General features: G+C 41.2%; 1 protein-coding gene and 1 pseudogene across 1 annotated transcript; both read right to left on the bottom strand.

Moving 5' to 3' along the window:
* Positions 1–1,197: 1,197 nt before the first annotated feature.
* On the bottom strand, positions 1,198–3,640 carry LOC140844948 (olfactory receptor 1G1-like). The gene has a single exon (XM_073218113.1). The coding sequence runs from the start codon at positions 3,539–3,541 to the stop codon at positions 2,642–2,644; it is 900 nt and encodes a 299-aa protein (XP_073074214.1). The 5' UTR covers positions 3,542–3,640; the 3' UTR covers positions 1,198–2,641.
* A 7,574-nt stretch (positions 3,641–11,214) lies between these two features.
* LOC140844924 (olfactory receptor 1N2-like) lies at positions 11,215–12,102 on the bottom strand (annotated as a pseudogene).
* Between the last annotated feature and the right edge of the window lie 14,893 nt (positions 12,103–26,995).

The following is a 26,995-nucleotide window of genomic DNA, read 5'->3' as shown; positions in this document are numbered from 1 at the left end:
ACAGTTTGACTTCTTTACTGATCTGGATTCCTTGTATTTCTTTGTTTTGTCTAGTTGCCGTGGCTAGGACATCCAGTACTATGTTGAATAACAGTGGGGAGAGTGGGCATCCCTGTCTTGTTCCTGATCTTAGAGGAAAAGCTTTCAGCTTCTCACTGTTCAGTATGATGTTGGCTGTGGGTTTTTCATATATGGCCTTTATTATGTTGAGGTACTTGCCCACTATGCCCATTTTGATAAGAGTTTTTATCATGAATAGATTTTGAATTTTGTTGAATTCTTTTTTAGCATCTATGGAGATGATCATGTGCTTTTTGTCCTTTTTCTTTATGTGGTGGATGATGTTGATGGATTTTTATTTTTTAAGACTGTATTGGCTTTTGGGTCACTTGCGTTTCGGTGTAAGTTTTAGGATCAGCTTGTCATTTTCTGCAAAAAAAGACAACCAAGATTTTGATAGGGATTGTATTGAATCAGAATTCTTTATTACTTCTAATAGGGTTTGTTGGGTACATTTTTGGGAATCTCTAAATAGAAAACATCTTTCACCTGCAAATAGAGATACTTTTCTTTCTTTACCATCTGGATGACTTCTATTTCGTTTTCTTAATTGCTTGGACTGGAATCTCTAGTACAATGTTGAATGAAGTGCAGGAGTGGACATCTTTATGTCATTCTTGGTCTTATAAGGGCAGGAACAGAAGAGTAGGTAAAGGGCACAAACAGAACAGATCATCTCTGAGCGATTAGAGTGGGTTGGTGGGAGAGGGCACTTTTTGAAGATGATGTGGGATAAGCTGGACAGGCCTGTGATGGAGGAAGGTGCCACAGAGGGGAAAATAGCATTAGGATAAAAGGCCCCAAGGGGAAACTTATGGCATGTATGAGTGATGATCGTTCAGACAGCATCTTGTCTTTTAATAATCACGTGACATGAAATGGAAAGGAAACTCTTGTAGGAAGTAAGAGAGATGTGAGAGAGAAAACTTCAATATGTCCCGCCATTCTAAACATCTTGTATTTTTCAGTAAAAAAACAAAACCATGCATACAAAAAACCACTGAATTATATACATTAGAGATGTATTTATCTCAACAAACCTAACTATAATTACAAAATAACACAACATAATGAAATGGAAAAGCAACTCACTGCTCACACAAATTCCGCATGGAGAAGGATTTTGTAATGATAACAGTGGCCAAAGAGTGACAAGGAGGAACTTTTTAGTGGTTTCATATTTGTAAGTCAAAAAACCCTCAAGGATGAAAAGGTGATTGGGGAAAGTCCGCATGACTAGTTAGAAAGTGTGAAGTTACATCTTTAATATGAAAAGGACTTCTGGAAGTTTAAATAGTCATATGACATGAAGGAATAATTTATAGAAGACTAGAAAAAATATATTTACAGACTTTAAACAACCAGTGAATGAACAAATTCAAGCAAAATAGAGGTACCATTTGTTGCTTCTTGTATTTGCAGCCATTAAGTAAAAAATGAGAACACAAAGTCCTGGTAGGATACAGAAAAAGGAGACTTCAGAATGTCATTTGGAATGGAGATCATTAACAGTTTCGTAAACATTTTTCTGTAGGCACCATGAGCCAGAAAAATGTTCCACCCAGCAACTCCACTTAAGATTTCTTGTAAGGACAAGGGGAGACATATATATATGTCATACACACACACACACACACACACACACATGGTTTATTTACAATGATCTCACATTATTTATAATATGGCATCTGCTTCTGCTATAATATTAATTATGAAAATGTTTATGAAGATTTAATAGTAATAGCATGGAAAATATGTTATATGATTATGTGAAAAATCAGCATCTGAACAATATAAAATAAATATATAGAGAAAAGGACCATAAAAATTTGTGTATTCAGAGTAGTTTCTTTTTAGAAAAGGATTTAAATTTTTTCTTTATAGTTTAGACATTTATTGTAATGACATGAGTGGTTTTTAGGTTGGAGGAGAAATAACCCAGGGTTTAAAAAGTGAAGAATAAAATGGTCACAAGTAGCAAATAAAAAAACACAAATTATCTTCCAGAGACAAAGACCTAATTCCAGATGTTTGATACTGCACAGATATACTCTTTCTCAGCCTAGATTTCTTTTCTAGAATATTGCCTTTTCCAGCCACACACACATTCTGCTATGTCATATTCTCAATGTTGAGGCCAATGGCTAAAATGAAGTTTCTTCCAAGGCCTGGTCAGAATTGATGCCTGAAGCCCAGTGATCGACTTAGATCCGCACCTGCCTAGTCTTGCCAGCATTTCTGCTGTTGGGGAGACTTGAGTCCTACCTGTGCTCCTACTGAGCTTCCTCCTGGAATCCAAGGAGGATGTTTTTGCTGATGTTTCTGGTGTTCCCAGCTCTGGACTGCATGTGCTTGGATTTATTACTCAGTCCTCAAGTCACCGTTTAGGGTCTACTGATGACACACCCTTTCCAGGCTGTCCTATACCTGCCCTGTAAAATCAGAATCTTCATTTTGTGCATCTGCTTGTAAGGCTAAGCATCCATCCTGTCTTGAATGTGAGTCATTCAAATTTATAATAGACAAGTCCAGGGAGGAGGCATGTTGAAAAGCCTGGTCGTCTACTCTGGGGAAGGTCTCCTTACTGGGCAGACCAGCTTCCCCAGCCGAGGAGTCTCCTCAAAGCCCCCTTCATGTCCCTGTTCCTGAGGCTGTAGATAAAGGGGTTCAGCATGGGGGTGACCATCGTGTATGCCACAGATGCCACCATTCCGGTGTCTGCTGAGTAGGAGGAGGAGGGCTGGAAATACACCAGAAAGAGTGTCCCAAAATAGAGAGTGACCACTGTCAGGTGGGAGCCACAGGTAGAGAAGACTCTGTGCTTCCCCCCAGCAGAGGGGATCCTGAGGATGGTGCGCATGATGTGCACATAGGAGACCAGGATGCAGCCGAGGGGCACCACACCCGACAGGGTTGAGTTAGTAAACATCATGATCTGAAAGATGTGAGTGTCTGAGCAGGTCAGTGTGAGGAGCGGGAGGAGGTCACAGAAGAAGTGTGGGATGGAACGAGAGGCACAGAAGGAGAAGTGAGACATCAGGACAGTGAGTGGGAAGGCCAGGAGGTGGGAGCAGAGCCAGCACACAGTGACCAGCAGCAGGCAGCGTTGGGCATTCATGACTGTGGTGTAGTGGAGAGGAAGGCAAATGGCCACGTAGCGGTCATAGGCCATCACGGCCAGCAGGAAGTCATCCAGCAGGGTCAGGGCCATGAAGAAGTACATCTGCAGGAGGCACCCGGTGCGGGAGATGGTGTGGTGCTGGGTCTGGATGTTCACCAGCACCTTGGGGACGATGGTGCAGGAGAAGCAGGTGTCGATGAAGGACAGGTTGGCCAGGAAGAAGTACATAGGGGTGTGGAGACGAGGGTCAGAGCAGATGGCCAGGATGGTGAGCAGGTTCCCCAACACAGTGACCAGGTGCATGCCCAGGAAGGTGCCAAACAGGAGAGGCTGCTGTTCTGGATACTCAGAGAAGCCCATGAGCAGGAAGTCAGAGATGCTGGTTTGGTTTCTGATTTCCTTCTGAAAATGAGAAATTAGAGCAGAATACTACTTGATAACAGGCTCTAAATATTACAGAGACCCAGGCTGTTTTCTTTCTATTCCTTGAAGAGATCCCTGAGATTCACTAACAGCTGGAATGGCTTGTGTGCGAACATGAAACATGAGGGCTGTGGTCTATGGCAATCAGGCATCGTCATGGGGTGTAGTTTGTTCCTATATTTCTTCCCTGGGTGTGCCTGAATGAGGCTGAGCTGGTTTTCACCCGGGATGAATTTCTCCAAGATTTAATTCCTTTTTAAACTTTTGAACACTTGTTCAATCTTATCACTTTATTATGAGTCCTTTAGGGTTATGCATATACTAGGATTTAGTGGGAATACAAGGTGCTCTGTGTGTACATGTTTGAATGTATGTTAATGAGAGAAATGAAGAAAGTCTCTAGGTGTGCTAGCAGCACTCTGTCTCTGTGCTTGGAGACCTTTCCAATGAATTAATGTGGATGTGAAAATTTTGTGAACTGAAAAGTACTTTGTCAATAAAGGGAGTGTTGTTTTCAGTGTCCTCAACTTCACTCTCAGCAGCACCATTTTCAGATCACAGTCTTTGGCATCTAGAGACTGGTTGTGAAGCCTTTCTTTGCCCGTTCTTGGGAGAGTCAGGCAAGTGTTTATAGGCAAGTTACTTAAGCTCCCTGAGTCTCTGTTTTCCAGTTTGTACAACGTGTGCTTGCTTTATAGAGCCACTGATGTTACTGAGATAACATCAGCGGAGGGCAGGCTTCAATGAAGGGGAAGATTATTGCTGGCATTGTTAGTAGGTGTTCATAAAATGTGAGCCTGGACCCGCTATGCAGTGTTTAGCATCAGACAATGTGCTTTATAGTTCTGCCTCTCACATGCCTTTTTTCACTTTGGTAAATGTACCCTTCAGGTGGCTTGCTTCATTTAGATGCACATAATACCATCACCTAATAGGCTTGCTGAGGGGACGAATGCTGGCTCAGTTGACGTTTCTTCATGAACCAAGGTTCATGGACTTCATTTGCCCTGAATTTGTTCAACTAAAGATGTGCAATTAAAATGAGGAATTCTGATGTTCCTGTTACATTGTGTGGAGGGTTACATGCAATGAACAGTCAGTAGTAGGATGTGCTAATGTCAGCTTGCTTAGCATGGTGATTAAAAATATGATACCCGTTCTGGAGTCTGACAGCAATTCCCACTCTTTAGTCTTGTGTGGCTTTGAGAAAGTCACTTTTCCTTTCTGGCCTTCAGTTTCCATATCAGTTTAAATGAGTAATAATAGATTTACTGTATAGATTGCTCATGAGGAGTAAATCAGATGGTGATTGTAAATATTTAGACTGAAGCTGGCACATTGTAAGTGCTCAATAAATATCAGCCATTGTTGTTTTTAACACATGAACAGCTTCACCCCATGTCACTGGTCCTCATCACTGCCTGAGAGGAGACGGGCCTGTGAATTCTGAGGTGTGAGGAGAGCCATCACATCACCATCACTCTCGTTGGGGGCTGTCATGGACAAAGCATCTGTTTCGGCATCTGGAAACCAAGCGTAAACTTGGTCAAATAAGAATAGTGCAGAGCCCAAGTATCATGAACTGTACAGAGGGAGCACATACGCCTAGAACAATTATACAGTTACTCACTGACTCTAAAAGAAGGGAAGGAGCTGAACAGGATGGTAATGTGTGACTGGTGGTAATGGAGTAGAGGACTGGCGTGGCCCGGGGTGACTCTGGGAGCCATGCTTGTGTGAGTGGGCGTGAACTTACGGTTGAGGCTGCGCTTGTGAGGCTGATGATAAAAATGGCAGTAATGTGCCCTTTATTTTAAAAGTGCCCTGCCATTAACAAAGTTCTCATATCCACTGGTGTTATTATTGCCCAGGTGCCATGTCCTGGACACCGGTGGGCTTGAGGAAGGGTGGCAGAGACTCGTTGTCCATGATGACCACAGGCCGGACCATCAAGGACCTGATGAACACCTGAGTAAGGCACCTGGTGGAGAGTAGGAGGGCTGGGAAATGATTGGTGGAGGGGGAGGCAGGAAAGGAAAGGAAAAAGGAAACGGGAAGCTGCTCTAATGGCTGTGTGTGTGTGTGTGTGCAAGTGTGCACACGTAGGGCTTTGGTAGATTGTGGTCTCCCTCCCCTTCCCTATGCCTTAGTGCTTACCTGGAGATGCTGGCCCACCTCAGTGCCTGACACTGTCATCAGGCAGGTTGGCTTCCCCGGCCCTTTGCCTCCCCAGGAAGTCATGGTTGGAGCCGCAGAGCCCTTGGCTTGTCGCTGCAACAGCAGCCTGAGGACGCAGGAGTAACTGCTGACTGTTCACACGCAGCTACTCCTGCGACCCAGTCCCAGACGCCCTAGTTAGGGACAAGACGAGGCAGTTCTAGGCTGTGGCCCCCTGAGTCCCAGCAGTGTCTGTAATGCCCCCTTTGAAAGAGATGAGGGCTGGGACCCATGGGGGCACTTCTCCTGGTACTTTTCCCTCGGGTGAGGCACAGGTTGGATTTGTCATCTTTGGCTTGTTGCTGCCGTGGAGTATACACTCCCTGGTGAGAGCCTAGCCCTCATGGATGAGACATGGTGCCTTCCTGAAAATAGGCAGACAGGAAATGAAAGATTGCAACTCACAGCTGTGGCCTTCAAATATCACGTTGCAGATGGCACATTCTCACTCTCTGTGCCATCAGGGAGACAATACATCATTAATGTGTAGAAGATACCGAAAGCCAAGTTGATGGGTATCTTGGATATCTTTATCTTTGTTGTAAATCTATCTTACATATGAAAGTGTTACATACAAAACATATATGTGCTATTTAAAGAATGACAGTAACATAATGCCCATGCTCTTACCTCTCCGATTCGATACTATACCAGCACATTAGAATGACAATATCTCTGTCATTCAGAATGCCCCTGTGTGCCTCGCCTGGTCACATTTCTTTTTCTCCTCCATTGAAGGACACTATTACTGTGCATATTCCTGTAGTTTTTCTTTCTAATTTTACTACATGTGTGTACCTGACTAAGTTGTATATTCTCCAGATATGCACGTGATTGGAATGGTATTTCATGTGTTTTTTCATAATGTGCTCATTTTTGCCAATGTTCTCTTTTTGAGGTTCATTCATACCAACACACATAGGGCCTTCTTGCTCCTTGCTGTCTAGTACAGCCAGAATCCCCCATTATAAACCTCACTGCCAGCTGTATTGTTGCATATTTCAGAATTTTGTTTTGCATTTGCGATGGCATGTTCTGTCGCCTAGGACTCTCCCAGAGGTTGTGACACAACACTGTCTTAACTAAACACAAAACATTTCTGCAACAGAGCAAATGAATGTCCACACTAAGCGGTATTAATAAAGGTGAGAGATACCATCATTTCAGTTCAAATCGGTCGTTTGTAGACTTTGCTGCAACCCTTTGAAAGAACTTTCTGTTGCCACAACTGTAGACATTATGGGGAGTGGTCAGTGGTATCTCTTATGTATGTTTAGAAACTATTTCTTAACATCAGTGGAGTATAAGATACAAACAGAGACCTCCACAGAACCTGAGTACTTTGCCCGGCAAATTATTAGGGAGAACAACCTGTGTATCACTTCCCACACCAGGAAGGGGAACATTGGAAGGTCTCCCTCTGTCAGTGACCACCCTTCTGCCCTTCTCTCAGTCATGTAACCACGATTCTTTCCCTCACATTTTACTTTAGTGTTGCCTGTTTCTGAGCCTTATTTAAATGGAATCACATCCTTTGTATTTGTTTTTGTCTGGTTTCTTTTGCTGAACATTTTACATTTGTGAGATTCATCTAGATGGCTGTTCGACGAACCTGGAGTTGGTTCATCTTCATTGTTGTGAGATGCCCCATTGTGGATACTAGGTGTTGTTCAGTCGGTCGTTGAAGGAATCCAGTGTTTGGCCCTTAGGAATAATGATGTGATTTCTTTCCACTCCCCTTCCCTTCCCTTCCTCACGTAACATAAAATTTACCATGTTAATCATTTTTAAGTGTACATTTCAGTGCATTTTAGAACTGTTATATCCTCCTGGTGAATGAAAGATTTCATGCTTATAACATGAGCCTTTATATACATAATATTGCTCTTTGTCTTAAAAGTCTAGGTGTATGACAATGTAGCTATGCCATTATTTTTATGTTTTTTCTTTTTCTTTTTATTATTTATGCATTTTTAAGTTTTCATGTAAATGTTTTATTGAAGAATCACTGAAGTATATATATAAAAGTACACAAAATAATAAATGTATGATTTAGTGACTTTTTAAAAAATGAACACATCGCCTTAGCTAGCACCTAAATCATGAAACAGAAGATGAACAGCAGCCCAGAAGCTCTCTTTGGGTATCCTTTAAATCATCAGCCTTCTTCCCCTACTTCCCTAAACAATCCAGCTTTTAACTAATTAGTTCTGCCTGTTTTTGGACTTTGCACAAATGGAATCTTCTAGTATGTACTTTGTTGTGTTAGACTTCTTTTACCCAATAATATGTGAGATGTTTCCATATACTTATATTTAACAATAGTTATTCATTTTCATTGCTCTGTAGGATTGCCCTGATGAAGATCATAGAATTTGTTTGTCAGTTTTACTGTTGATGGATATTTTGAGTTGTTTCCAGGTTCGGCTGTAACTGCTGTTATCATTTTTATACTTGTCTTTTGGATTCCTCTAGGATATATGCTTATGCATAAAATTTCTGGCTCATAGGATATTGCATATGCCAGCCTCAGTAGATACCATGAAATAATTCTACTGGTGGACAATTTATACGCTCATCAGCACAGTGTCTGAAAGAGGCAGCTGCTTCATAACCTGCCACTACTTGTTATTTGGTCTGTATTTTAATTGTAGTCACTCTGGCAGGGGCTTGCTAGTATTGCATTCTGGCTTTAACGGGCCATTCCCTTGGTGAGTGATAATGTTGAGAACCTTTCTATGTTTATCAACCCTGAATTTATACATTCTTTGTGACATATCTAGTGTAGCTTTTTGCCCATTTCTCTGTGAGCTGCATTTATATGTATGTAGATTTGGGAGTTGCAAGGCAGCACAAAGTGGCAAACTGAGGGTGAGCTTTGACTTAGAAAGGCCTGGTTACATCACATTGTGTTCAGCTAAGGTCTCCTGTGCCTGGAGTTTGTCTGTGAAGTTGGCTGTGTAGTTACCATCCAGCCATTGCACTGCTCCTTTTTTGTGATCCCAGCTGAAAGGAGAGGCTATTCAGGGTGGAGTTGTGCATGCATTCCATGACGATTTCTGCATTTCCTTCGAAGGTGGGTCTGCTTTTGTGTTTGGTGTCTCTGGTGACCAGCAATCAGAATATTCACCTGACCTAGCTTTTGCCATAGCATCTGAGATCTCTGGATGCTTCAAACTCTATCATTCTGTTTGGGTAGGATTAAGCATTGAAGTTAATCTTACTAAAGAGAATTCCAAAGTGTTCCAGCCTGCAGACTTTATTCCATTTGAAGAAGTTTCTACAGCATTAATATGTGTTCATAAAAAGAGGAAAATTTAAGGAACAATCCCTTTCATCTGACCATTGTGGGCAGCGGGACGGGACCCAGACACAGTTTGGAGATGAAGGGGTCTTAGTTGTCCTGAAGAAGAAAGTACCATGGAAAGGAAAGACTGAGGAAGGAGGCTAAATTGGTGTCTTTGGGAGAACAACCGCTGAGAGACACCTGGTGTTTCTATCTGTTAACAATTATGTGAAACAAACATGCAAACAAACAAAAAAAGGGAGAAAACTCTTGCAGAAAGCCAAACGAATGTGTTGTGGAAGAACCCCTAACTCGGATTTCTTTCTGAATAATATGTTTCATTAACAAATAATGCAGCGAATATTAAGAAAGAAGCTGACTGTTCATAGGAATTTTGCACAGAGATTTTTCTCATTATATCACCAGCAGAAGAGGCCACAGAGAGGGCAACCTCTTAATCTGATAATATAAAATTGAACATTTCTTTTACATAGAAAAGATCACAGAGTTAAAAGGTAAAGCATTAACTGGGAATATCAGAAAAACAAAGTAGACAAGGGCAGCATTTTTTTTTAATATACAAAAAGCTGATAAAATTCACTACGAAGCTGAGACTCCTTCGTAAAGGGCACTTGCTGCGCTCTGTCCCCTGCACAGTCATCCCCAGTGCCCATCCGCCAGTGAGTGTCACCTCCTCTCCCAGGGAAATGCCTCCCTGTGCCCCTTCGGGGGTTGAGGCTCTCTAAAGGACAAAGAGGGGGTCTCTATCCAGTTCTCTTCACCCAGCTTTCTCTTTCCCACCCACCTGCCCTACATCTGTTTTTTATGATTTTTTTTACCTTCCTTCCAAAGTAAGCTTCCTTTTCTCAGAATTTTTCTTAGCAAAAGAGCAGTCATATTGCACAGTAGCCCCTCCACACCGATAGACAAAACATCACAGGGAGACAACTCATGTTATAGATAAGACATACATAAGTAAATATAAATTATATATAATAAAAAAATATATATTATAGATAAGACATACACAGTACCTGTGTTCTCTCATAAAAGCAAAAATGAGCATTTAGAAAGATAGGTAATGATGGACAATACTAGTAGCATTGTCTTTCAGTGGTGGGATGGTGCGTGATTTCCTCCTTTTTGCTAATTCAGCAGGTTTTACATTCTTATTATCATGCACATACATTGCTTTTCAGTGGAGGTGAACAAAATAAACTAGAGATTAAGAACCAAAGAATCAAGAACTTGTCCCAATAACTAATAGAATCAAGAACTTCTCCCAGTAACTAATTATCACTTACTGTCAGATTCGTAGACCCAATCCCCATTGTGTGGCTGTGGGCCAGACCCCTGAGCCCTCTGTGCCTAGGTTCCTCCCCTAGAATCATTCTTGCTCTCAGTCCCAGCAGGCAGTGCGTGGTAGGGGGCCAGCTTTCTGCGTGTGGAGGTTCAACCCTGTGAGTGAGCTGCTTCCACAGGCAGGGCTGGGAATGGTTCCTGAGACTCAGAGCACTTGAGCCTTGCAGGTCTAGTGAGCGTTCCCGGTAGCTGGGAGCAGCTGGCAGTCATAGACTGGGCTGCTTCATAGGCCCTGGGTGCTGTCTGACATCATCCTTTTGGTGTTCCCACTCTCTGGGTTGAAGCCCCTTGGACACCTGTGCCCACTAATCACGTCACTCTTGACCAAGTTGGCCTTAACGTTTCCCTCAGCCTGACTGACATTTGACGGGCTTTTTCCTGACTTTAGGTCTGCAAGCTCTGCTTTCTCAGAACATTTACTTGAGAAAATTTTCCATTTTGTGGTTTGAATCTACCTGGACAACTATGACTGCTAATCAAGCTGCCCTGTGTGAACTACTTGCCACTCCTACTTCCCGGAGGCTGCGCTCTTCTTGGCCACTTGTTCCTAGTCTAATCCCACATCATTTGTCATTCTCCCTGTGTGATGCTGAGCATCCATCCTCTCCTGAATTTGACTTTTCAAAGTTACAATGGAGAAGTCCAGGGAGAAGGCATTTCAAGGAGCCTGAGCTTCTAGTCTGGGGAGGAACCCTTTACTGAGTAGAGTATTTACCCCAGCCAAGGAGTCTCCACAAAGGCCCCTTCATGTCCCTGTTCTCAGGCTGTAGATAAAGGGGTTCAGCAGGGGGTGACCATCGTGTATGCCACAGATGCCACCATTCCAGTGTCTGCTGAGTAGGAGGAGGAGGGCTGGAAATACACCAGAAAGAGTGACCCAAAAAAGAGAGTGACCACTGTCAGGTGGGAGCCACAGGTAGAGAAGACTCTGTGCTTCCCCCCAGCAGAGGGGATCCTGAGGATGGTGCGCATGATGTGTGCATAGGAGACCAGGATGAAGCTGAGGGCACCACGCCCAATGGGGCCGCTTCAGCAAGCATCATGATCTGGAAGATGTGAGTGTCTGAGCAGGTCAGTGTGAGGGGCGGGAGGAGGTCACTGAAGAAGTGTGGGATGGAATGGGAGGCACAGAAGGAGACTGAGACATCAGGACAGTGAGTGTGAAAGCCAGGAGGTGGGAGCAGAGCCAGCACACAGTGACCAGCTGCAGGCAGCGCTCGGGGCTCACGATCGTGGTGTAGTGGAGAGGAAGGCAAATGGCCACGTAGCGGTCATAGGCCATCACCGCCAGTAGGAAGTCATCCAGCAGGGCCAGCGCCATGAAGAAGTACATCTGCAGGAGGCACCCGGTGCGGGAGATGGTGTGGTGCTGTGTCTGGATGTTCACCAGCACCTTGGGGACGATGGTGCAGGAGAAGCAGGTGTCAATGAAGGACAGGTTGGCCAGGAAGAAGTACATAGGGGTGTGGAGGTGAGGGTCAGAGTCAATGGCCAGGATGGTGAGCAGGTTCCCCAACACAGTGACCAGGTACATTCCCAGGAAGATCCCAAACAGGAGAGGAAGCTGTTCTGGATGCTCAGAGAGGCCCAGGAGCAGGAGGTCAGGGATGCCGGTTTGGTTTCTGATTTTCATTTAAAGTAGAACAATTGGAGGAAAATCTTACCTAAATATACATAGACTCCACAAAGTTATGGCATTCAAAGCCTTTTTTTCTCCATGTTCCTTTTAAATGTCAAAGAAATATACTGTAAACATGTACAGAGGTAAGAACTATGGACAGTGATGGGAGATTTTTTGGGGGGTGAACTTTGCATATTCATACATTGTCCTGTAGACCTCCTGGATGAGGCTGAACTGGAGATTACCTGGGAAGAAACTTCCTAATTCATAGTTCACCCCAACCACCCATTATGGGAAAGCTATCAATTTCATTGTCACGAGAGGTTTGAATAAGACATTGTGGGGAATATGTCTTTACTAAGAAATTATTAAGAAGAGCTCTCTTTCTGTCTCTGTCTCTCAATTGACGGGTAGAGAAGCAATAAGTAATTACATAAATACGTCATCACTTGGACTCAGAAATTCTTGGTATGATGGGAGTATCTGCCCTCTTTTTCTTTTGAAGACCTATCAAATGAGCTAATGTAGATAAAATCACTTTATAAACTCAAAGGAGTTTTACAAAGAAAAGATCATCATCAGCATTCCTGTCAGCAGCATCAGGTCCTTAGGAGTTTGGCCTGGGGTCCTATAGACCAGGTGGGAAACCTTTCTCTGCCCTTTCTGAATGTGTTATTCTTTGCAACTTATACACCCTCTTTGAGACTCAGTTTCCTAGACTGTTAATTTGACTGTTAATGCAGACTTTGTAAACTTATGGATAAGGAATGAGATGACATATTCAAAATGCTAGCACAGAGTAGACCAATAAATTGTGATAACAGTTATTAATATTGCTAGTAATTGTAGATAAAAAGGAACCTGGGATTCCTGATGCACCAGAAAAGTGTTTGTGGACATGCCTCTCAGCTCTAAACCCCCACTGCCTTTTACATTTTGGGTGAATTATTTACATCCTCTGAGCCTCATTTTTTCTTCATCTGTAGAATGTGGACATAAACCTACCATATAGGACTGTTGAAAGCATCAACATGCCAGAATCCATTAAAGGGTTTTTCAGGACCTGTGATATAAAAACCCAAATGAAAGATTCTGTCTTCTGCATTTGGCTTGTGTGGAAGGATGAACATGCCAACAGGCAACACCAGTGTGTGCTAATATCATGCTCTTTGATGTGGGCCTGCAACCCACTCCCTCTGGGTTTGACAGACTTTCATTGGCCACTGGCTCTTTTGTGCACTAAAATGTTGAGCAAGTTTGCTCCATCTTTCTGGCCTCAGTTTCTGCATCGGATTGAAGAAGATAATAACTGCCTAATGCATAGCATTATCATGAGGATTAAATTAGTAAAGAATCATACAGAAATAGAATGATGATGGGCTTATATCAAGTGCTCTTTATGTTTTCTTTTCCTGATATCATTGTCTTCCTTTTAAGGAGTTTCTGGAGTGACCAACTAGTTGTCTGTGTTTGCCCAACACTTTTCTGCTTTCAAAACTGGGCAGCCCACTTACCCCAGTCCTGGCACAGGGCCTTTCCTTGGTCATCCATCATCTTTGGGAAGCTGGGCTCTGAAAACTGTAGTTTCATATGTACAGTTGTAAGTGCCACTGTCATAAGTACCATCATCATGACCCTCGGTGGCAATGGCTCTGACCTACTAGTACCATGACAAAGTGTCCACTTTGACAGGTTACATGTGTAGAGCCAGGTTCAAGTCTCAGCAGTATATCTTATAAATCATTTAGCGTTTCAGAGCCTCAGTTGTAAAATGAGCCTAAATAAATCTACCTCACATAATTCTGAGACGCAAGGCAGAAAAATGAACGAGATCTTGCTAAACTGCCAGTTGTGGAGATTGTTACTCTCCTAGGCTGATTTTGAGAGCCACTCATGATTGAGTGGGCTGACAGTGAATTCTATGCATCCAGGGGTCCTGAGCACTGCTGATGTCTGCTTACAATGTCTCAGCCACTGCCAAGGGCCTGGGGACTGCTGATCTGGATTGACTTTGGGCTACATTCTCAGGGAGTTCGTGAATATTAAATCAAGATCCTCCTCATGGTGTTAAGAGGCCAAGTTGTGTTTAGCTGAGAGTGAGGAATGGGCAGGAAAGAAGTAATAAGAGAGGTGGAGCCAAGATGGCAGCATGAGTAGAGCAGCGGAAATCTATTCCCAAAACCATACATATTTTTGAAAATTCAACAAATACAACTATCCCTAAAAGAGAGACCAGAAGATACAGGACAACAGCCAGGCTACATCCACACCTGCGAGAACCCAGCGCCTCACGAAGGGGGTAAGATACAACCTGCAGCCTGGCAGGACCCGAGTGTCCCTGCCCCCAGCTCCCAGTGGGAGGAGAGGAGTCATAGCAGGGAGGGAGAGGGAGCCGAAGACTGCTGAATACCCAGCCCTAGCCATCTGCACCAGAGCGCAGACACACAGGGCGTGCGGTGCTGGATAATAGGGAAACGGAACAGTAAAACCTGTGACTGAGTCCCTGCAGCCGGTGCCCCTGGGACAAAGAAAAGCGAGTGCTTTTTGAAAGAATTAAAGGGACAGGGACCCCACAGCTGGACGGAAAAGCCCTGGGAACTCCAGGTGCCCTAACCCCCTGGGCAGCAGCACAGCTCGGAGGCCCCTCACAGAAATAAATAGCCCCCCTCCCGTTTCCCCTCCAACGCCACTCCGCCATAGTGGAGCAGCAGCCTGAGGCAGCAGGGCAGAGCTTCTTTCACACCAGCTGGACAAGAACTAGAAACCCCGTCTCTGGGCAGCTGCCCAGCACAAGCCGCTAGGGGTCGCTGTTCTCCCAGGAGAGGAAGGCCACAAATAGCAAGAAGGGACATTCTCCCAGCCATCACTCACGCCAGCTTACTGCAACTACCTCTATCACCATGAAAAGGCAGAAGAATTTGATACAGACCAGACTAACCCAGACATCCTCCCCTGGGAAGGAATCTGGGGAGATAGACCTAACCAATTTTCCTGAAAAAGAATTAAAAATAAACGTCATAACCATGTTGATGGAGCTGCAGAGAAATATGCAAGAGCCAAGGGATGACATCCAGAAGGAGATTATAGAAATGAAACAATCTCTGGAAGGATTTAAAAGCAGAATGGATAAGATGCAAGAGGCCATTGATGGAATAGAAACCAGAGAACAGGAATGCATAGAAGCTGACACAGAGAGAGATAAAAGGATCCCCAGGTATGAATCAATATTAAGAGAACTGTGAGACCAATCCAAATGGAACAATATTTGCAATATAGGGGTACCAGAAGAAGAGAGAAAAAAAAGGATAGAAAGTGTCTTTGAAGAAATAATTGCTGAAAACTTCCCCAAACTGGGGAAGGAAATAATCATTCAGACCATGGAAGTATACAGAACTCCTAAAAGAAGGGACCCAAGGAGGACAACACCAAGACACATAATTAAAATGGCAAAGATCAAGGACAAGGACAGAGTTTTAAAGGCAGCTACAGAGAGGAAAAAGGTCACCTACAAAGGAAAACCCATCAGACTATCATCAGACTTCTCAACAGAAACCTTACAGGCCAAAAGAGAATGGCATGATATATTTAATGCAATGAAACAGAAGGGGCTTGAACCAAGAATATTGTATCCAGCTCGATTATCATTTAAATATAAGGAGGGATTAAACAATTCCCAGAAAAGCAAAAGTTGAGGGAATTTGTCTCCCACAAACTTCCTATGCAGGGTATTTTAGAGGGACTGCTGTATATGAGGGCACTCCTAAGGATAAAGAGATGTCACCAGAAAAAATAAAATGACAGGAAAGAAATCAGACCAAAAAGATACTAACTAAAGGCAAAAAATAAAATCAACTACCCAGAAAAGCAGTTAAAGGAAACACAAAAGAGCACAGAATAAAACACCCAACATATAAAGAATGGAGGAGGAGGAAAAAGAAGGGAGAGAAATAAAGAATCACCAGACAGTGTTTATACTAGCTCAATAGTGAGTTAAGTTAGGCAGTAAGATACTAAAGAAGCTAACCTTGAACCTTTGGTAACCACGAATCTAAAGCCTGCAATGGCAATAAGTACGTATCTTTCAATAATCACCCTAAATGTAAATGGACTTAATGCACCAATCAAAAGACACAGAGTAATAGAATGGAAGAAAAAGGAAGACAAATCTATATGCTGCTTATAGGAGACCCACCTCAAACCCAAACACATGCACAGACTAAAAGTCAAGGGATGGAAAAAGATATTCCATGCAAACAATAGGGAGAAAAAAATCAGGTGTTGCAGTACTAGTATCAGAGAAAATAGACTTTAAAACAAAGAAAGTAACAAGAGATAAAGAAGGACATTACATAATGATAAAGGGCACAGTCCAACAAGAGGATATAACCGTTATAAATATATATGCACCCAACACCAGAGCACCAGCATATGTGAAACAAATACTAACAGAACTTAAGTAGGAAATAGAATGCAATGCATTCATTTCAGGAGACTTCAACACGCCACTCACTCCAAAGGATAGATCCAGTGGACAGAAAATAAGCAAGGACATGGAGGCACTGTACAACACACTAGAAGAGATGGACCTAATAGACATATACAGAACTCTGCATACAAAAGCAACAGGATACACATTCTTCCCAAGTGCACATGGAATATTCTCCAGAATAGACCATATACTAGGACACAAAAAGAGTCTCAGTAAATTAAAAAAGATTGAAATCCTACCAACCAACTATTCAGACCACAAAGGTATAAAACCAGAAATAAAATGTAGAAAGAAAACAAAAAGGCTCACAAACACATGGAGGCTTAACAGCATGCTCCTACATGATCAACGGATCAACGACCAAAATTAAAATGGAGATACAGCAATATATGGAAACAAATGACAACAACAACACAAAGTCACAACTTCTGTGGGACACTGCAAAAGAAGTCTTAAGAGGAAAGTATATAGCAATCCAGGCATATTTAAAGAAGGAAGAAAAATCCCAAATGAAGAGTCTAATGTCACAATTACTGAAATTGGAAAAAGAAGAACAACTGAGGCTTAAAGTCAGAAGAAGGAGGTTCAGTAATAAAGATCAGAGGAGAAATAAATAAAATTGAGAAGAATAAAACAATACAAAAAATCAATGAAACCAAGAGCTGGTTATTTGAGAAAATAAACAAAATAAATAAGCCTAGCCAGACTTATTAAGAGAAAAAGAGAATCAACACACATCAACAGAATCAGAAACGAGAAAGGAAACATTATGACAGAACCCACAGAAATACAAAGAATTATTAGAGAATACTATGAAAACCTATATGCTAACAAGCTGGAAAATCTAGAAAAAAATGGACAACTTCCTAGAAAAATACAACCTTCCAAGACTGACCAAGGAACAAACACAAAATCTAAACAAACCAATTACCAGCAAAAAAATTGAAGTGGTAATCAAAAAACTACACAGGAACAAAACCCCAGGCCAGATGGATTTACCTCAGAATTTTATCAGACCTACAGAGAAGACATAATACCCATTCTCCTTAACGTTTTCCAAAAAAGAGAAGAGGAGGGAATACTCCCAAACTCATTCTATAAACCCAACATTACCCTAGTACCAAAACCAGTCAAAGACCCCACCAAAAAAGAAAATTACAGACCAATATCCCTGATGAACATAGATGCAAAAATACTCAACAAAATATTAGCAAACCAAATTCAAAAATACAGCAAAAGGATCATACACCATGACCAAGTGGGATTCACCCAGGGATGCAAGGATGGTACAACATTTGAAAATCCATCAACAGCATCTACCACATAAACAAAAAGAAGGACAAAAACCACATGATCATCTCCATACATGCTGACAACGCATTCAACAAAAGTCAACATCCATTCATGATAAAAACTCTCAGCAAAATGGGTATATAGGGCAAGTACCTCAACATAATACAGGCCATATACTATAAACCCACAGCCAATATCATACTGAACAGCAAGAAGCTGAAAGCTGTTCCTCTGAGATCAGGAACAACACAGGGATGCCCACTCTCCCCACTGTTATTTAACATAGTACTGGAGGTCCTAGCCATGGCAATTAGAGAAAACAAAGAAATACAAGGAATCCACATCAGTAAAGAAGAAGTTAAACTGTTACTATTTCCAGATGACATGATATTGTACATAAAAAACCCTAAAAACTCCACTCCAAAGCTACTAGAACTAATATTGGAATTCAGAAAAGTTGCAAGATACAAAATTAACACACAGAAATCCATGTCTTTCCTACACACTAACAATGAACTAACAGGAAGAGAAATCAGGAAAACAATTCCATTCACAATTGCATCAAAAAGAACAAAATACTTAGGAATAAACCTAACCAAGGAAGTGAAAGACCTATACCCTGAAAACTTTAAGACAGTCTTAGGAGAAATTAAAGAGGACACTAACAAATGGAAACTCAATCGATGCTCCTGGCTAGGGAGAATTAATATCATCAAAATGGCCACCCTGCCCAAAGCAATATACACTTTTGATGCAATACCTATCAAATTACCAACAACATTCTTCAATGAACTACAAGAAATCGTTCAAAAATTCATATGGAAACACCAAAGACCCCGAATAGTCAAAGCAATCGAGAAAGGAAGAATAAAGTCAGGAGGGATCTCGCAACCTAACTTTAAGCTCTAGTAAAAGCCACAGCAATCAAGACAATTTGGTACTGGCACAGGAACAGAGTCATGGTCCAGTGGAACAGAATAGAGACTCCATACATTAACACAAACATATATAGTCAATTAATATATGATAAAGGAGCGATGGACATACAATGGGGAAATGACAGTCTCTTCAACAGATGGTGCTGGCAAAACTGGACAGCTACATGTAAGAGAATGAAACTGGTTCACTGTCTAACCCCATACACAAAAGTAAATTCGAAATAGATCAAAGACCTGAATGTAAGTCATGAAACTATAAAACTTTTAGAAAAAAACACAGGCAAAAATTTCTTGGACAAAAACATGAGTGACTTCTTCATAAATATATCTCCCCAGGGAAGGGAAACAAAAGCAAAAATAAACAAGTGGGACTATATCAAGCTGAAAAGCTTCTGTACAGAAAAGGACACCATCAATAGAACAAAAAGGCATCCTACAGCACGGGCGAATATATTCATAAATGACAGATCCGATAAAGGCTTGACATCCAAAATATATAAAGAGCTCACACTCCTCAACAAACAAAAAGCAAATAATCCAATTAAAAAATGGGCAGAGGAGCTGAACAGTTCTCCAAAGACGAAATTCAGATGGCCAACAGACACATGAAAAGATGCTCCACATCGCTAGTTATCAGAGAAATGCAAATTAAAACCACAATGAGATATCACCTCACACCAGTAAGGATGGCCACCATCCAGAAGACAAACAACAACAAATGTTGGCGAGGTTGTGGAGAAAGGGGAACCCTCCTACACTGCTGGTAGGAATGTAAATTAGTTCAACCATAGTGGAAAGCAATATGGAGGTTCCTCAAAATGCTCAAAATAGACTTACCATTTGACCCAGGAATTCCACTTCTAGGAATTTACCCTGAGAATGCAGCAGCCCAGTTTGAAAAAGACAGATTCACCCCTATGTTTATCACAGCACTATTTACAATAGCCAAGAAATGGAATCAACCTAAGTGTCCATCAGTAGATGAATGGATAAAGAAGACGTGGTACATATACACAATGGAATATTTTCAGACATAAGAAGAAAACAAATCCTACCATTTGCAACAACATGGATGGAGCTAGAGGGTATTATGCTCAGTGAGATAAGCCAAGTGGAGAAAAACATATACCAAATGATTTCACTCATCTGTGGAGTATAAGAACAAAAGAATAACTGAAGGAACAAAACAGCAGCAGAATCACAGAACCCAAGAATGGACTAAAAGTTACCAAAGGGAAAGAGACTGGGGAGAATGGGAGGATAGGGAGGGATAAGGGTGGGGAAGAAGAAAGGGGGTATTATGATTAGCATGTATAATGTGGGGGTTGGGGGAAAGGGTAGGGCTTTGCAACACAGAGAAAACAAGTAGTGATTCTACAACATCCTACTATGCTGATGGACAGTGACTGTAATGGGGTTTGTGGGGGGAACATGGGGTAGGGGAGAGCCTAGTAAACATAATGTTCTTCAAAAAAATTAATAAATAAAAATAAAAATACACGATCTCAAAAAAAATATTTACTGTAATAAATTCCCTCACATTGCATAATTTTACTATCTTAAATTAAATTTTCACTAATAAGTGGTAAAAAAATGTGTTTCAGTTCTAACAATTTTGATTTTAAAGTGAAACAATTCAACAGTCATACAAGGAAGGATGCTGGAGAATTGTTCTCATGTTTATGTTTAGGACAAGTCATTTAAAACAATTAGATTTCCTTAAATATACATTAAAAACTAGGGGCTATCATTTTTATGTTATTCTTTATTGTAATTAACCTAGTAAGTGAGACACACAAATGCTGCCATTAAATGTGAGGGGTAGTTCTTAATCATAATATGCTCATCTGGGTAAGTCAGAATGTGCTTATATAAATTCTTAGATTAATCCTAGAATGGAATTTCATTTTTAAATTCTAATGGAGATGATTCAGAATCTCTGAGGATATGTTCACAGTTCCCCAGGGGTCGACACATCTCAATTTGTAAAATACTGGTCAACAAAAAGTTCTCAAATAGTTTTCCCTCTATCACACTGGCTTCCTTATTTTCTAAGCAATTCTATAAACTAACATACAATCAAGGATTGTAGACTCATGTTTATATTATTATTTTTAGCAAAATGAAATTGTCAGAACAAATCAAACCAAGTACAGCAAAGTAAAACCCCAAACGCTTGTTAATTTCAATGAGGAGTCTCTCAAAGTCTGTCAAAATAAGAAATTAAACAGTGTTGAAGGCTTTCATTTTTGTGATACACATAAGGAAAAAGAGAAAGTTCTGATAGTCCTCATCTCACTTAACAGTAATTTTTAAAGCATTTATATAATTTAGGAATAACAAGATTTCAATTTTAGTATTATTATTAAGCCAAGAAATTATCAAGACACCCAATCAGTGATCTGGGTTTCTCTTAAAAGCCTCTGTTCTCAGAATGTGGCAACACTTTCTAAAGTCTTTGGAATTTTAAAGATCGCTTTGTTCATATTTTATCTCCCAGGATAAATTAATTATGACAAGAGAACAGAACAAGTTGGTAACAGTGATGAATATTTAGACAAGTCTCCAAATTTGATGTTCTTGTGCAAGTTCTCAACCTAACAGCTGTCCAAATCAGACTCTTTGAATGAGTCTTATTGTAAAGAAAGGCATTTCTCCCACTGGCTGGTGAGCAGTTTAAACGCCATTTACTTCATCTTTTTTTCCTGAGATTCCCCTTGCTAATTATGAAAATGATGAGTCTTTGGAATTCCCGTTAATTAGGTTCCTAAACATAGATGAGTCTCAAGAATGTGATGCTATCTTGCTGGCAGAGGTCACACATGGGCCTGCATCCCTGCCACACCCTGTCTGCACTGGCTAAGAAATACATCTGTCTGTCTCACGTGTATTCCTAGGACTAAAGCACCATATAGGTTTGTACGAGGACATTTTATTATTATAAAAAATCAATACTAAATTGATCCCCAGATTAGGGCTGTTTAATTAGCCTAGTAAAGAGATGGGAAAATTGATTAGCAAATTGACTATGAAAAGAGAGGAAATAAGGAGAAATAATACATAATTCCATAAGTTTTACTCTTGGCATATTAGAGTGCTGTGTCGGACAATGACAGACAAGATATGGCCTATCAGTGGGGTCAGGGAATTAGGGGTCATGAGAGAAGGGTGGATACTCTCTGCCCATTCATCCAGCTGTTGTTTTCCTGAGTGCTAGCTTTCTGCCAGGCAATGTGCTAGGACAGTGGATACAGAGGGGAGTTTATCACAGCCCCTTCCCTCCAGGTGCAAAGTAAAAAAGAATTTACGTTGGTTCTCATAACTGCAATGATCACAGTGGTAGCAGTGGAAGTAGCAACAATAGCAATTACCAGTCGAGCCTTTTACAACCTGCCAGGCCCTATATACAGTGCTTTATATGTAATATTCTCACCCTTACAGTAGTCATTAAAAAACTAGATATTACTGTGATTTAATAGATACAGAGATGAGGCCTCAGAAAGGCTAAGTAATTTGCGAAATGCACAGAGCTTGCAAGTGACGTGTCCCAGAATTATACTGAGGGTTACTTGGATCCCACATTTTGGTCTCAGGAATTACATCACATTTTAGTTATTCTAAGGAAATAATAAGACGATGAGGATGTGAATGACTGGGATAATAGTAGACAAGTGTCTGCCATTTGGGGTGGTCTGGGCATAGATTGAGTGACCTCATCTACCCCATTAAGAGAAGTGGAGTGTTAGGGTGGGGCTTCCAGTGCTTTTACCCTTCCCCTGAGATCGTGTCCGTACTCCCCTGCTCTAGACGGCAGATGTTGCCCTTGACGTCCCTCCGGAGACTCTACCGGAAAGGTCTCTGGGGCCCCTCAGCCTCTAAATCTCACCTGGCCCTGACTTCCAGTCCCAGGTGTGGATCTGTCCTTCAGCACCATGGCCAGATCCCTGCAGCCGGGCAGTGCACTGGAGCCGCGAAGCCCTGGGTCAGGGCAGTCCCCTCTTGCCAGGTGGGCATGTGGGTGCGGACTACCATCATTCTACGGCTTGTCTCCCTGTGACCCATTCCTGTATTTGCTGATCAGTAACCGGTCTCTTACTCTGAAGCCATCCTGTTTAACATCCTCCTTTCTTCTTCATGTCCTCCCAGCCTTCCCCTCTCTCCTCACCCAGACGAGCTCTCACGAGCCCTCCTTTGTGGTGCCGTGCTTGATGTTCAAGTCTCCTACCTGCCTTTATCTCTCCTTCAAATCCGCAATTTCAAGTTCCTCTCTCCTTCTGCCCTGTCCACAATACCACCCTGTCTGCATCACCACCTCCTCTCACTCATCATCTGTTAGTTTTTCTCCTTTCCCCCTAAAAAATATCTTCCCTTCTCATTATCTCTGCCCTCATCATTAAAAACAATTCCCACCCTTAATTCTGCTCCTCTCTGTTATCATATCAACAGTTTTTCCTCTTACTTTCCTTGTTCTTTTCATTCTTCCGGTCTCTCTGTACTCTTTTTCCATCATGCATTTGCATTCTCTCTTTTCCCACCACTCCGCATTTTTTCTCCATTTTTTCTTTTCATTGTCCTTTCCTACATTGTGCCTGCATTTCTATGTCTCTGACATTCACCTTTCTTCTCAGTCAACTCCCCATGGCAACACACAATTACTCTTAGAGACTTTAAATTTTAGGAAGAAAGTTTAGAAGAAACTCCCAATTAAAAGTAAATTCTGCTCTTCAGTAATTGTTTTCTGAATTTTTGGCATATACTTACCATTTATACACTACATATGCACACGTGAATGCACAAATCATTCACCCATTTATACCACATTCACACTATTCACTCAGATGCCAGCTCTTCTATGAGAAAATGGAGGGCATATTTGGTGTCAACTAGAAGAGCTTTTCTGTGTTACACCTGTTGTGATTTTGTTATCTCTTAGGAATCATCATGACCTCAGTGCATCCCTGAACTCACCTAAGGCTGAGATGGGACATCGTACAAGTAAGCTCCACAAGCCCCTTTGAGTATATTGATCACACTACTTATCCCACTGTTTTTCATACAATGTTCATATTTCTTTCTTTCCACCCTATGGCTTCCTCACAGAGTTGTGTGGTTTGTCTTAATGTCCCATCACAGGTAAGAAATCAATATTTGTAGGACAGATGAATTAATCAAGGAACAGATGGATAAATAAATGAATGATCTTCTAATTACACAATTACCTTCTGCACTTGTTCTAGGGGAAATTGTTTTCAGGGGACTGTAGACAAATTCAGGTATCCAGATCAGTTTTCAGAGACTCAATCTGTTCTGTTCTCTTCTTAGATATTTCTAGAGGCACAGATTTCCTCTTGCTAATCCCTATTTAGAGTAACAATTGTACTTTGTGAGAAAAATATTCTTTGACAATTGCTCTTATAAATTATTAACAATCCCCAGTGTGAATGACTCTTGGTGCTCGATCTACAGTTTGTCTCCTGCCCCACACTCCTCCACCTCCTTTCTGGCTTTTCTTTGGCTGTCCTGTTTCCTTTTCTCTCCCAGACCTTATGATTCGTCTGGATCCTTCATTTATAGCACTGTCCCTCCCTTCTCTATGCTGATTGTATGTGCTTCATTTTTTTATTTTGGTATCATTAATCTACAATTACATGAGCAACATTATGTTTACTAGGGTCCCCCCTTCACCAAGTCCCCCCAACAAACCCATTACAGTCACTGTCCCTCAGCATAGTAAGATGCTGTAGAGTCACTACTTGTCTTCTCTGTGTTGCACAGCCCTCCTAGTGCCTCCCCCCACATTATACATGCATGTGCTTCATTTTTTACCACAGCTATAGGCTGGATACTCCTGCCCTTTACTATGGCAGTGAGGCTGGCCAGGTTGGATATGTAGATTTATGAATAATCAGCCTTAAATAGGTCAGGGAGGCTCTAGGACTGGATACGTTGTTCTTTAGATTTATCTTGGGGAGCCTCCACAGTGGAGGGAATGGGAATGGAAGTGAGAAGTAGATACAGAAAAGAGATAACCATTGGGCAAAGGAGGGTGAAATTTATAATATTATAGTAAGGAGACTAGGAAAAAAACAAGTGTCAAGATTGGGGGGGAGAATAGTTAATAATGCCAGCAATAGAGAAGGAAAATGAAGCAGGGCTGGTAGAAGTAATGAGCAGGAGATCGAATTCTCTGTGTTAAAATTCCAGTTCTGCCATTGACTAGCTGACAATATTGAGCAAGCTGCTTAATTTATCTGTGCCTCAGTTTCCCTATGTTTAAAATGAGAATAAACTAGTATTTGCTTTCCAGAGTACGGGTTTAACAAAATCCTACATGTAGAGTGCTTTGTAATGTGTTTGGCACAAAATGTCATCTACTATTATTACTGCTACTATTATTATAGATCATTGAATATGGTGAGGACAGTCCATTGATAACCTTGAAAGCAAAAATTTGTATGTTACTTTATAAGTAAACTATACTTAATCATACTAAATATATGATGTGGAGCAAATAGTTGCTACATCTTAAGATATAAATTACAATTATTAAGCACTAATAAGCAATTTGTTTAATTCTAAAAACTTTGCAGAAGTCATTTCTATGTCCATTTTGGTTGAGGAATTCAAAACTTGTAGACAAGTGAAGGAATTTGTGCATGAAAGGGAGTCTCACTTGGAGCATAGAAATATGTGCTCCAAACTCTGTAGCAGAAGTAACAAAACAACCCAAATACACATGGTAGAGAATTGATAGGTATATTGTGGTATAGTCACACAAAGGACTGTTATGTAGCAATGAAAAATGAATGAGCAACAGTTATATACAATAATGTCAGTGAATCCAAGTAATATAATATTGAGGCACAAAATCAAGTCACTCCAAATTAGTTACATTTTGTTACCCCTTTATACATTTCAGATAATCTCAAACTTAATATTCTTCTTCTTGGAATCATTCTAGTAGATATATATAATATATAAACATGTATTAGTGAAAAAACGGAGTAAGTAACCCAAGGTCAGGAAGTTGGTTACCTTAGCCAGAGAGTGACGGAAAAGGTGATGGAGAAGGCTCATGTAAGTGGACAAGAATTAGAATTAATGTTCTGGTTTCTGTGTTTGACAGTAAAAAATGGGTGTGTGTGATAATAATATTCAAAACCAAGGAAACAAGCAAGTGATGATACTTGGACCAAGGAACAGAGTGCAGCATGAACCAAGGATTATGATTACTCCAGTCCTGGGCTCCTGAAGCTGGAGAAATAGAGGCAGTTACGAGTCTTCCACCTGTGTCTCTTACAGCCGTGCTGAAAGTTTCTCCCTCTTATTCTAGATTCCTGTCTAAATTTCCCCCTGGTTCTAGATCTCCAAAGTCAGTCCCAAATGTAAAAGCCCCCATCAGAAACTCACCATAGTATTTGCTAGTGGAAGCCAGAGAAATAGGAAGGTAGTTGAGAACATGGGACATACCTGGGATTAGGGAAAGACAACCGAGGGCAACTTCTAGGCTTCTTGGCTCATGTAGATCTCATAGTTAAATTCCCATGTGCTGTGACATCTTACATTTATCCATAAGGTCTTCAAAGATTGTTTCGGAGGTAAATCTCTGGTTCTCCCAGTTTAATGAGATACTACCTAATTCTGGGTTCTCCATGACGTACCGGCTTGAGTGTCCCAATACTGAGTATGTGATTGAATTAACTGAGTTGGATGCTATTCTGAGCTGGAAATGTGTGTTTTGTCTTACTTATGAAGGAATGAAAGTGGTTCCAACTCAGTTGCTATCCTTCACTTTAATGTTTATATTTTTCATAAAATTTCAAAATGTGAAAAATGTATAGAGACTGAGACAATGAAATACATAAACTCAACATCCAACTTTTTTTTCTGAGTTACTTGGTTTGAGACTTTTTTTTATTATTAAGGTATAATTGATATACACTCTTATGAAGGGTTCACATTAAGAACAATGTGTTACTACATTCACCCATATTATCGAGTTCCCCCCATCCTATTGCAGTCATTGTCCATCAGTATAGTAAGATGCCACAGTCACTATTTGCCTTCTCTGTGCTACACTCTTCCCCATGATTCCCCCCACACCATGTGTGCCAATCATAATACCCCTCAATCCCCTACTCACTCCCTCCCCTGCCCCTCCCCTTTGGTAATCACTAGTCCCTTC

This window comes from Manis javanica, chromosome 2, assembly GCF_040802235.1.
Source record: "Manis javanica isolate MJ-LG chromosome 2, MJ_LKY, whole genome shotgun sequence".
Lineage (NCBI taxonomy): Eukaryota > Metazoa > Chordata > Mammalia > Pholidota > Manidae > Manis > Manis javanica.
Note: the sequence above shows the minus strand (reverse complement) of the source record. Positions and strands in the feature narration are given on the sequence as shown.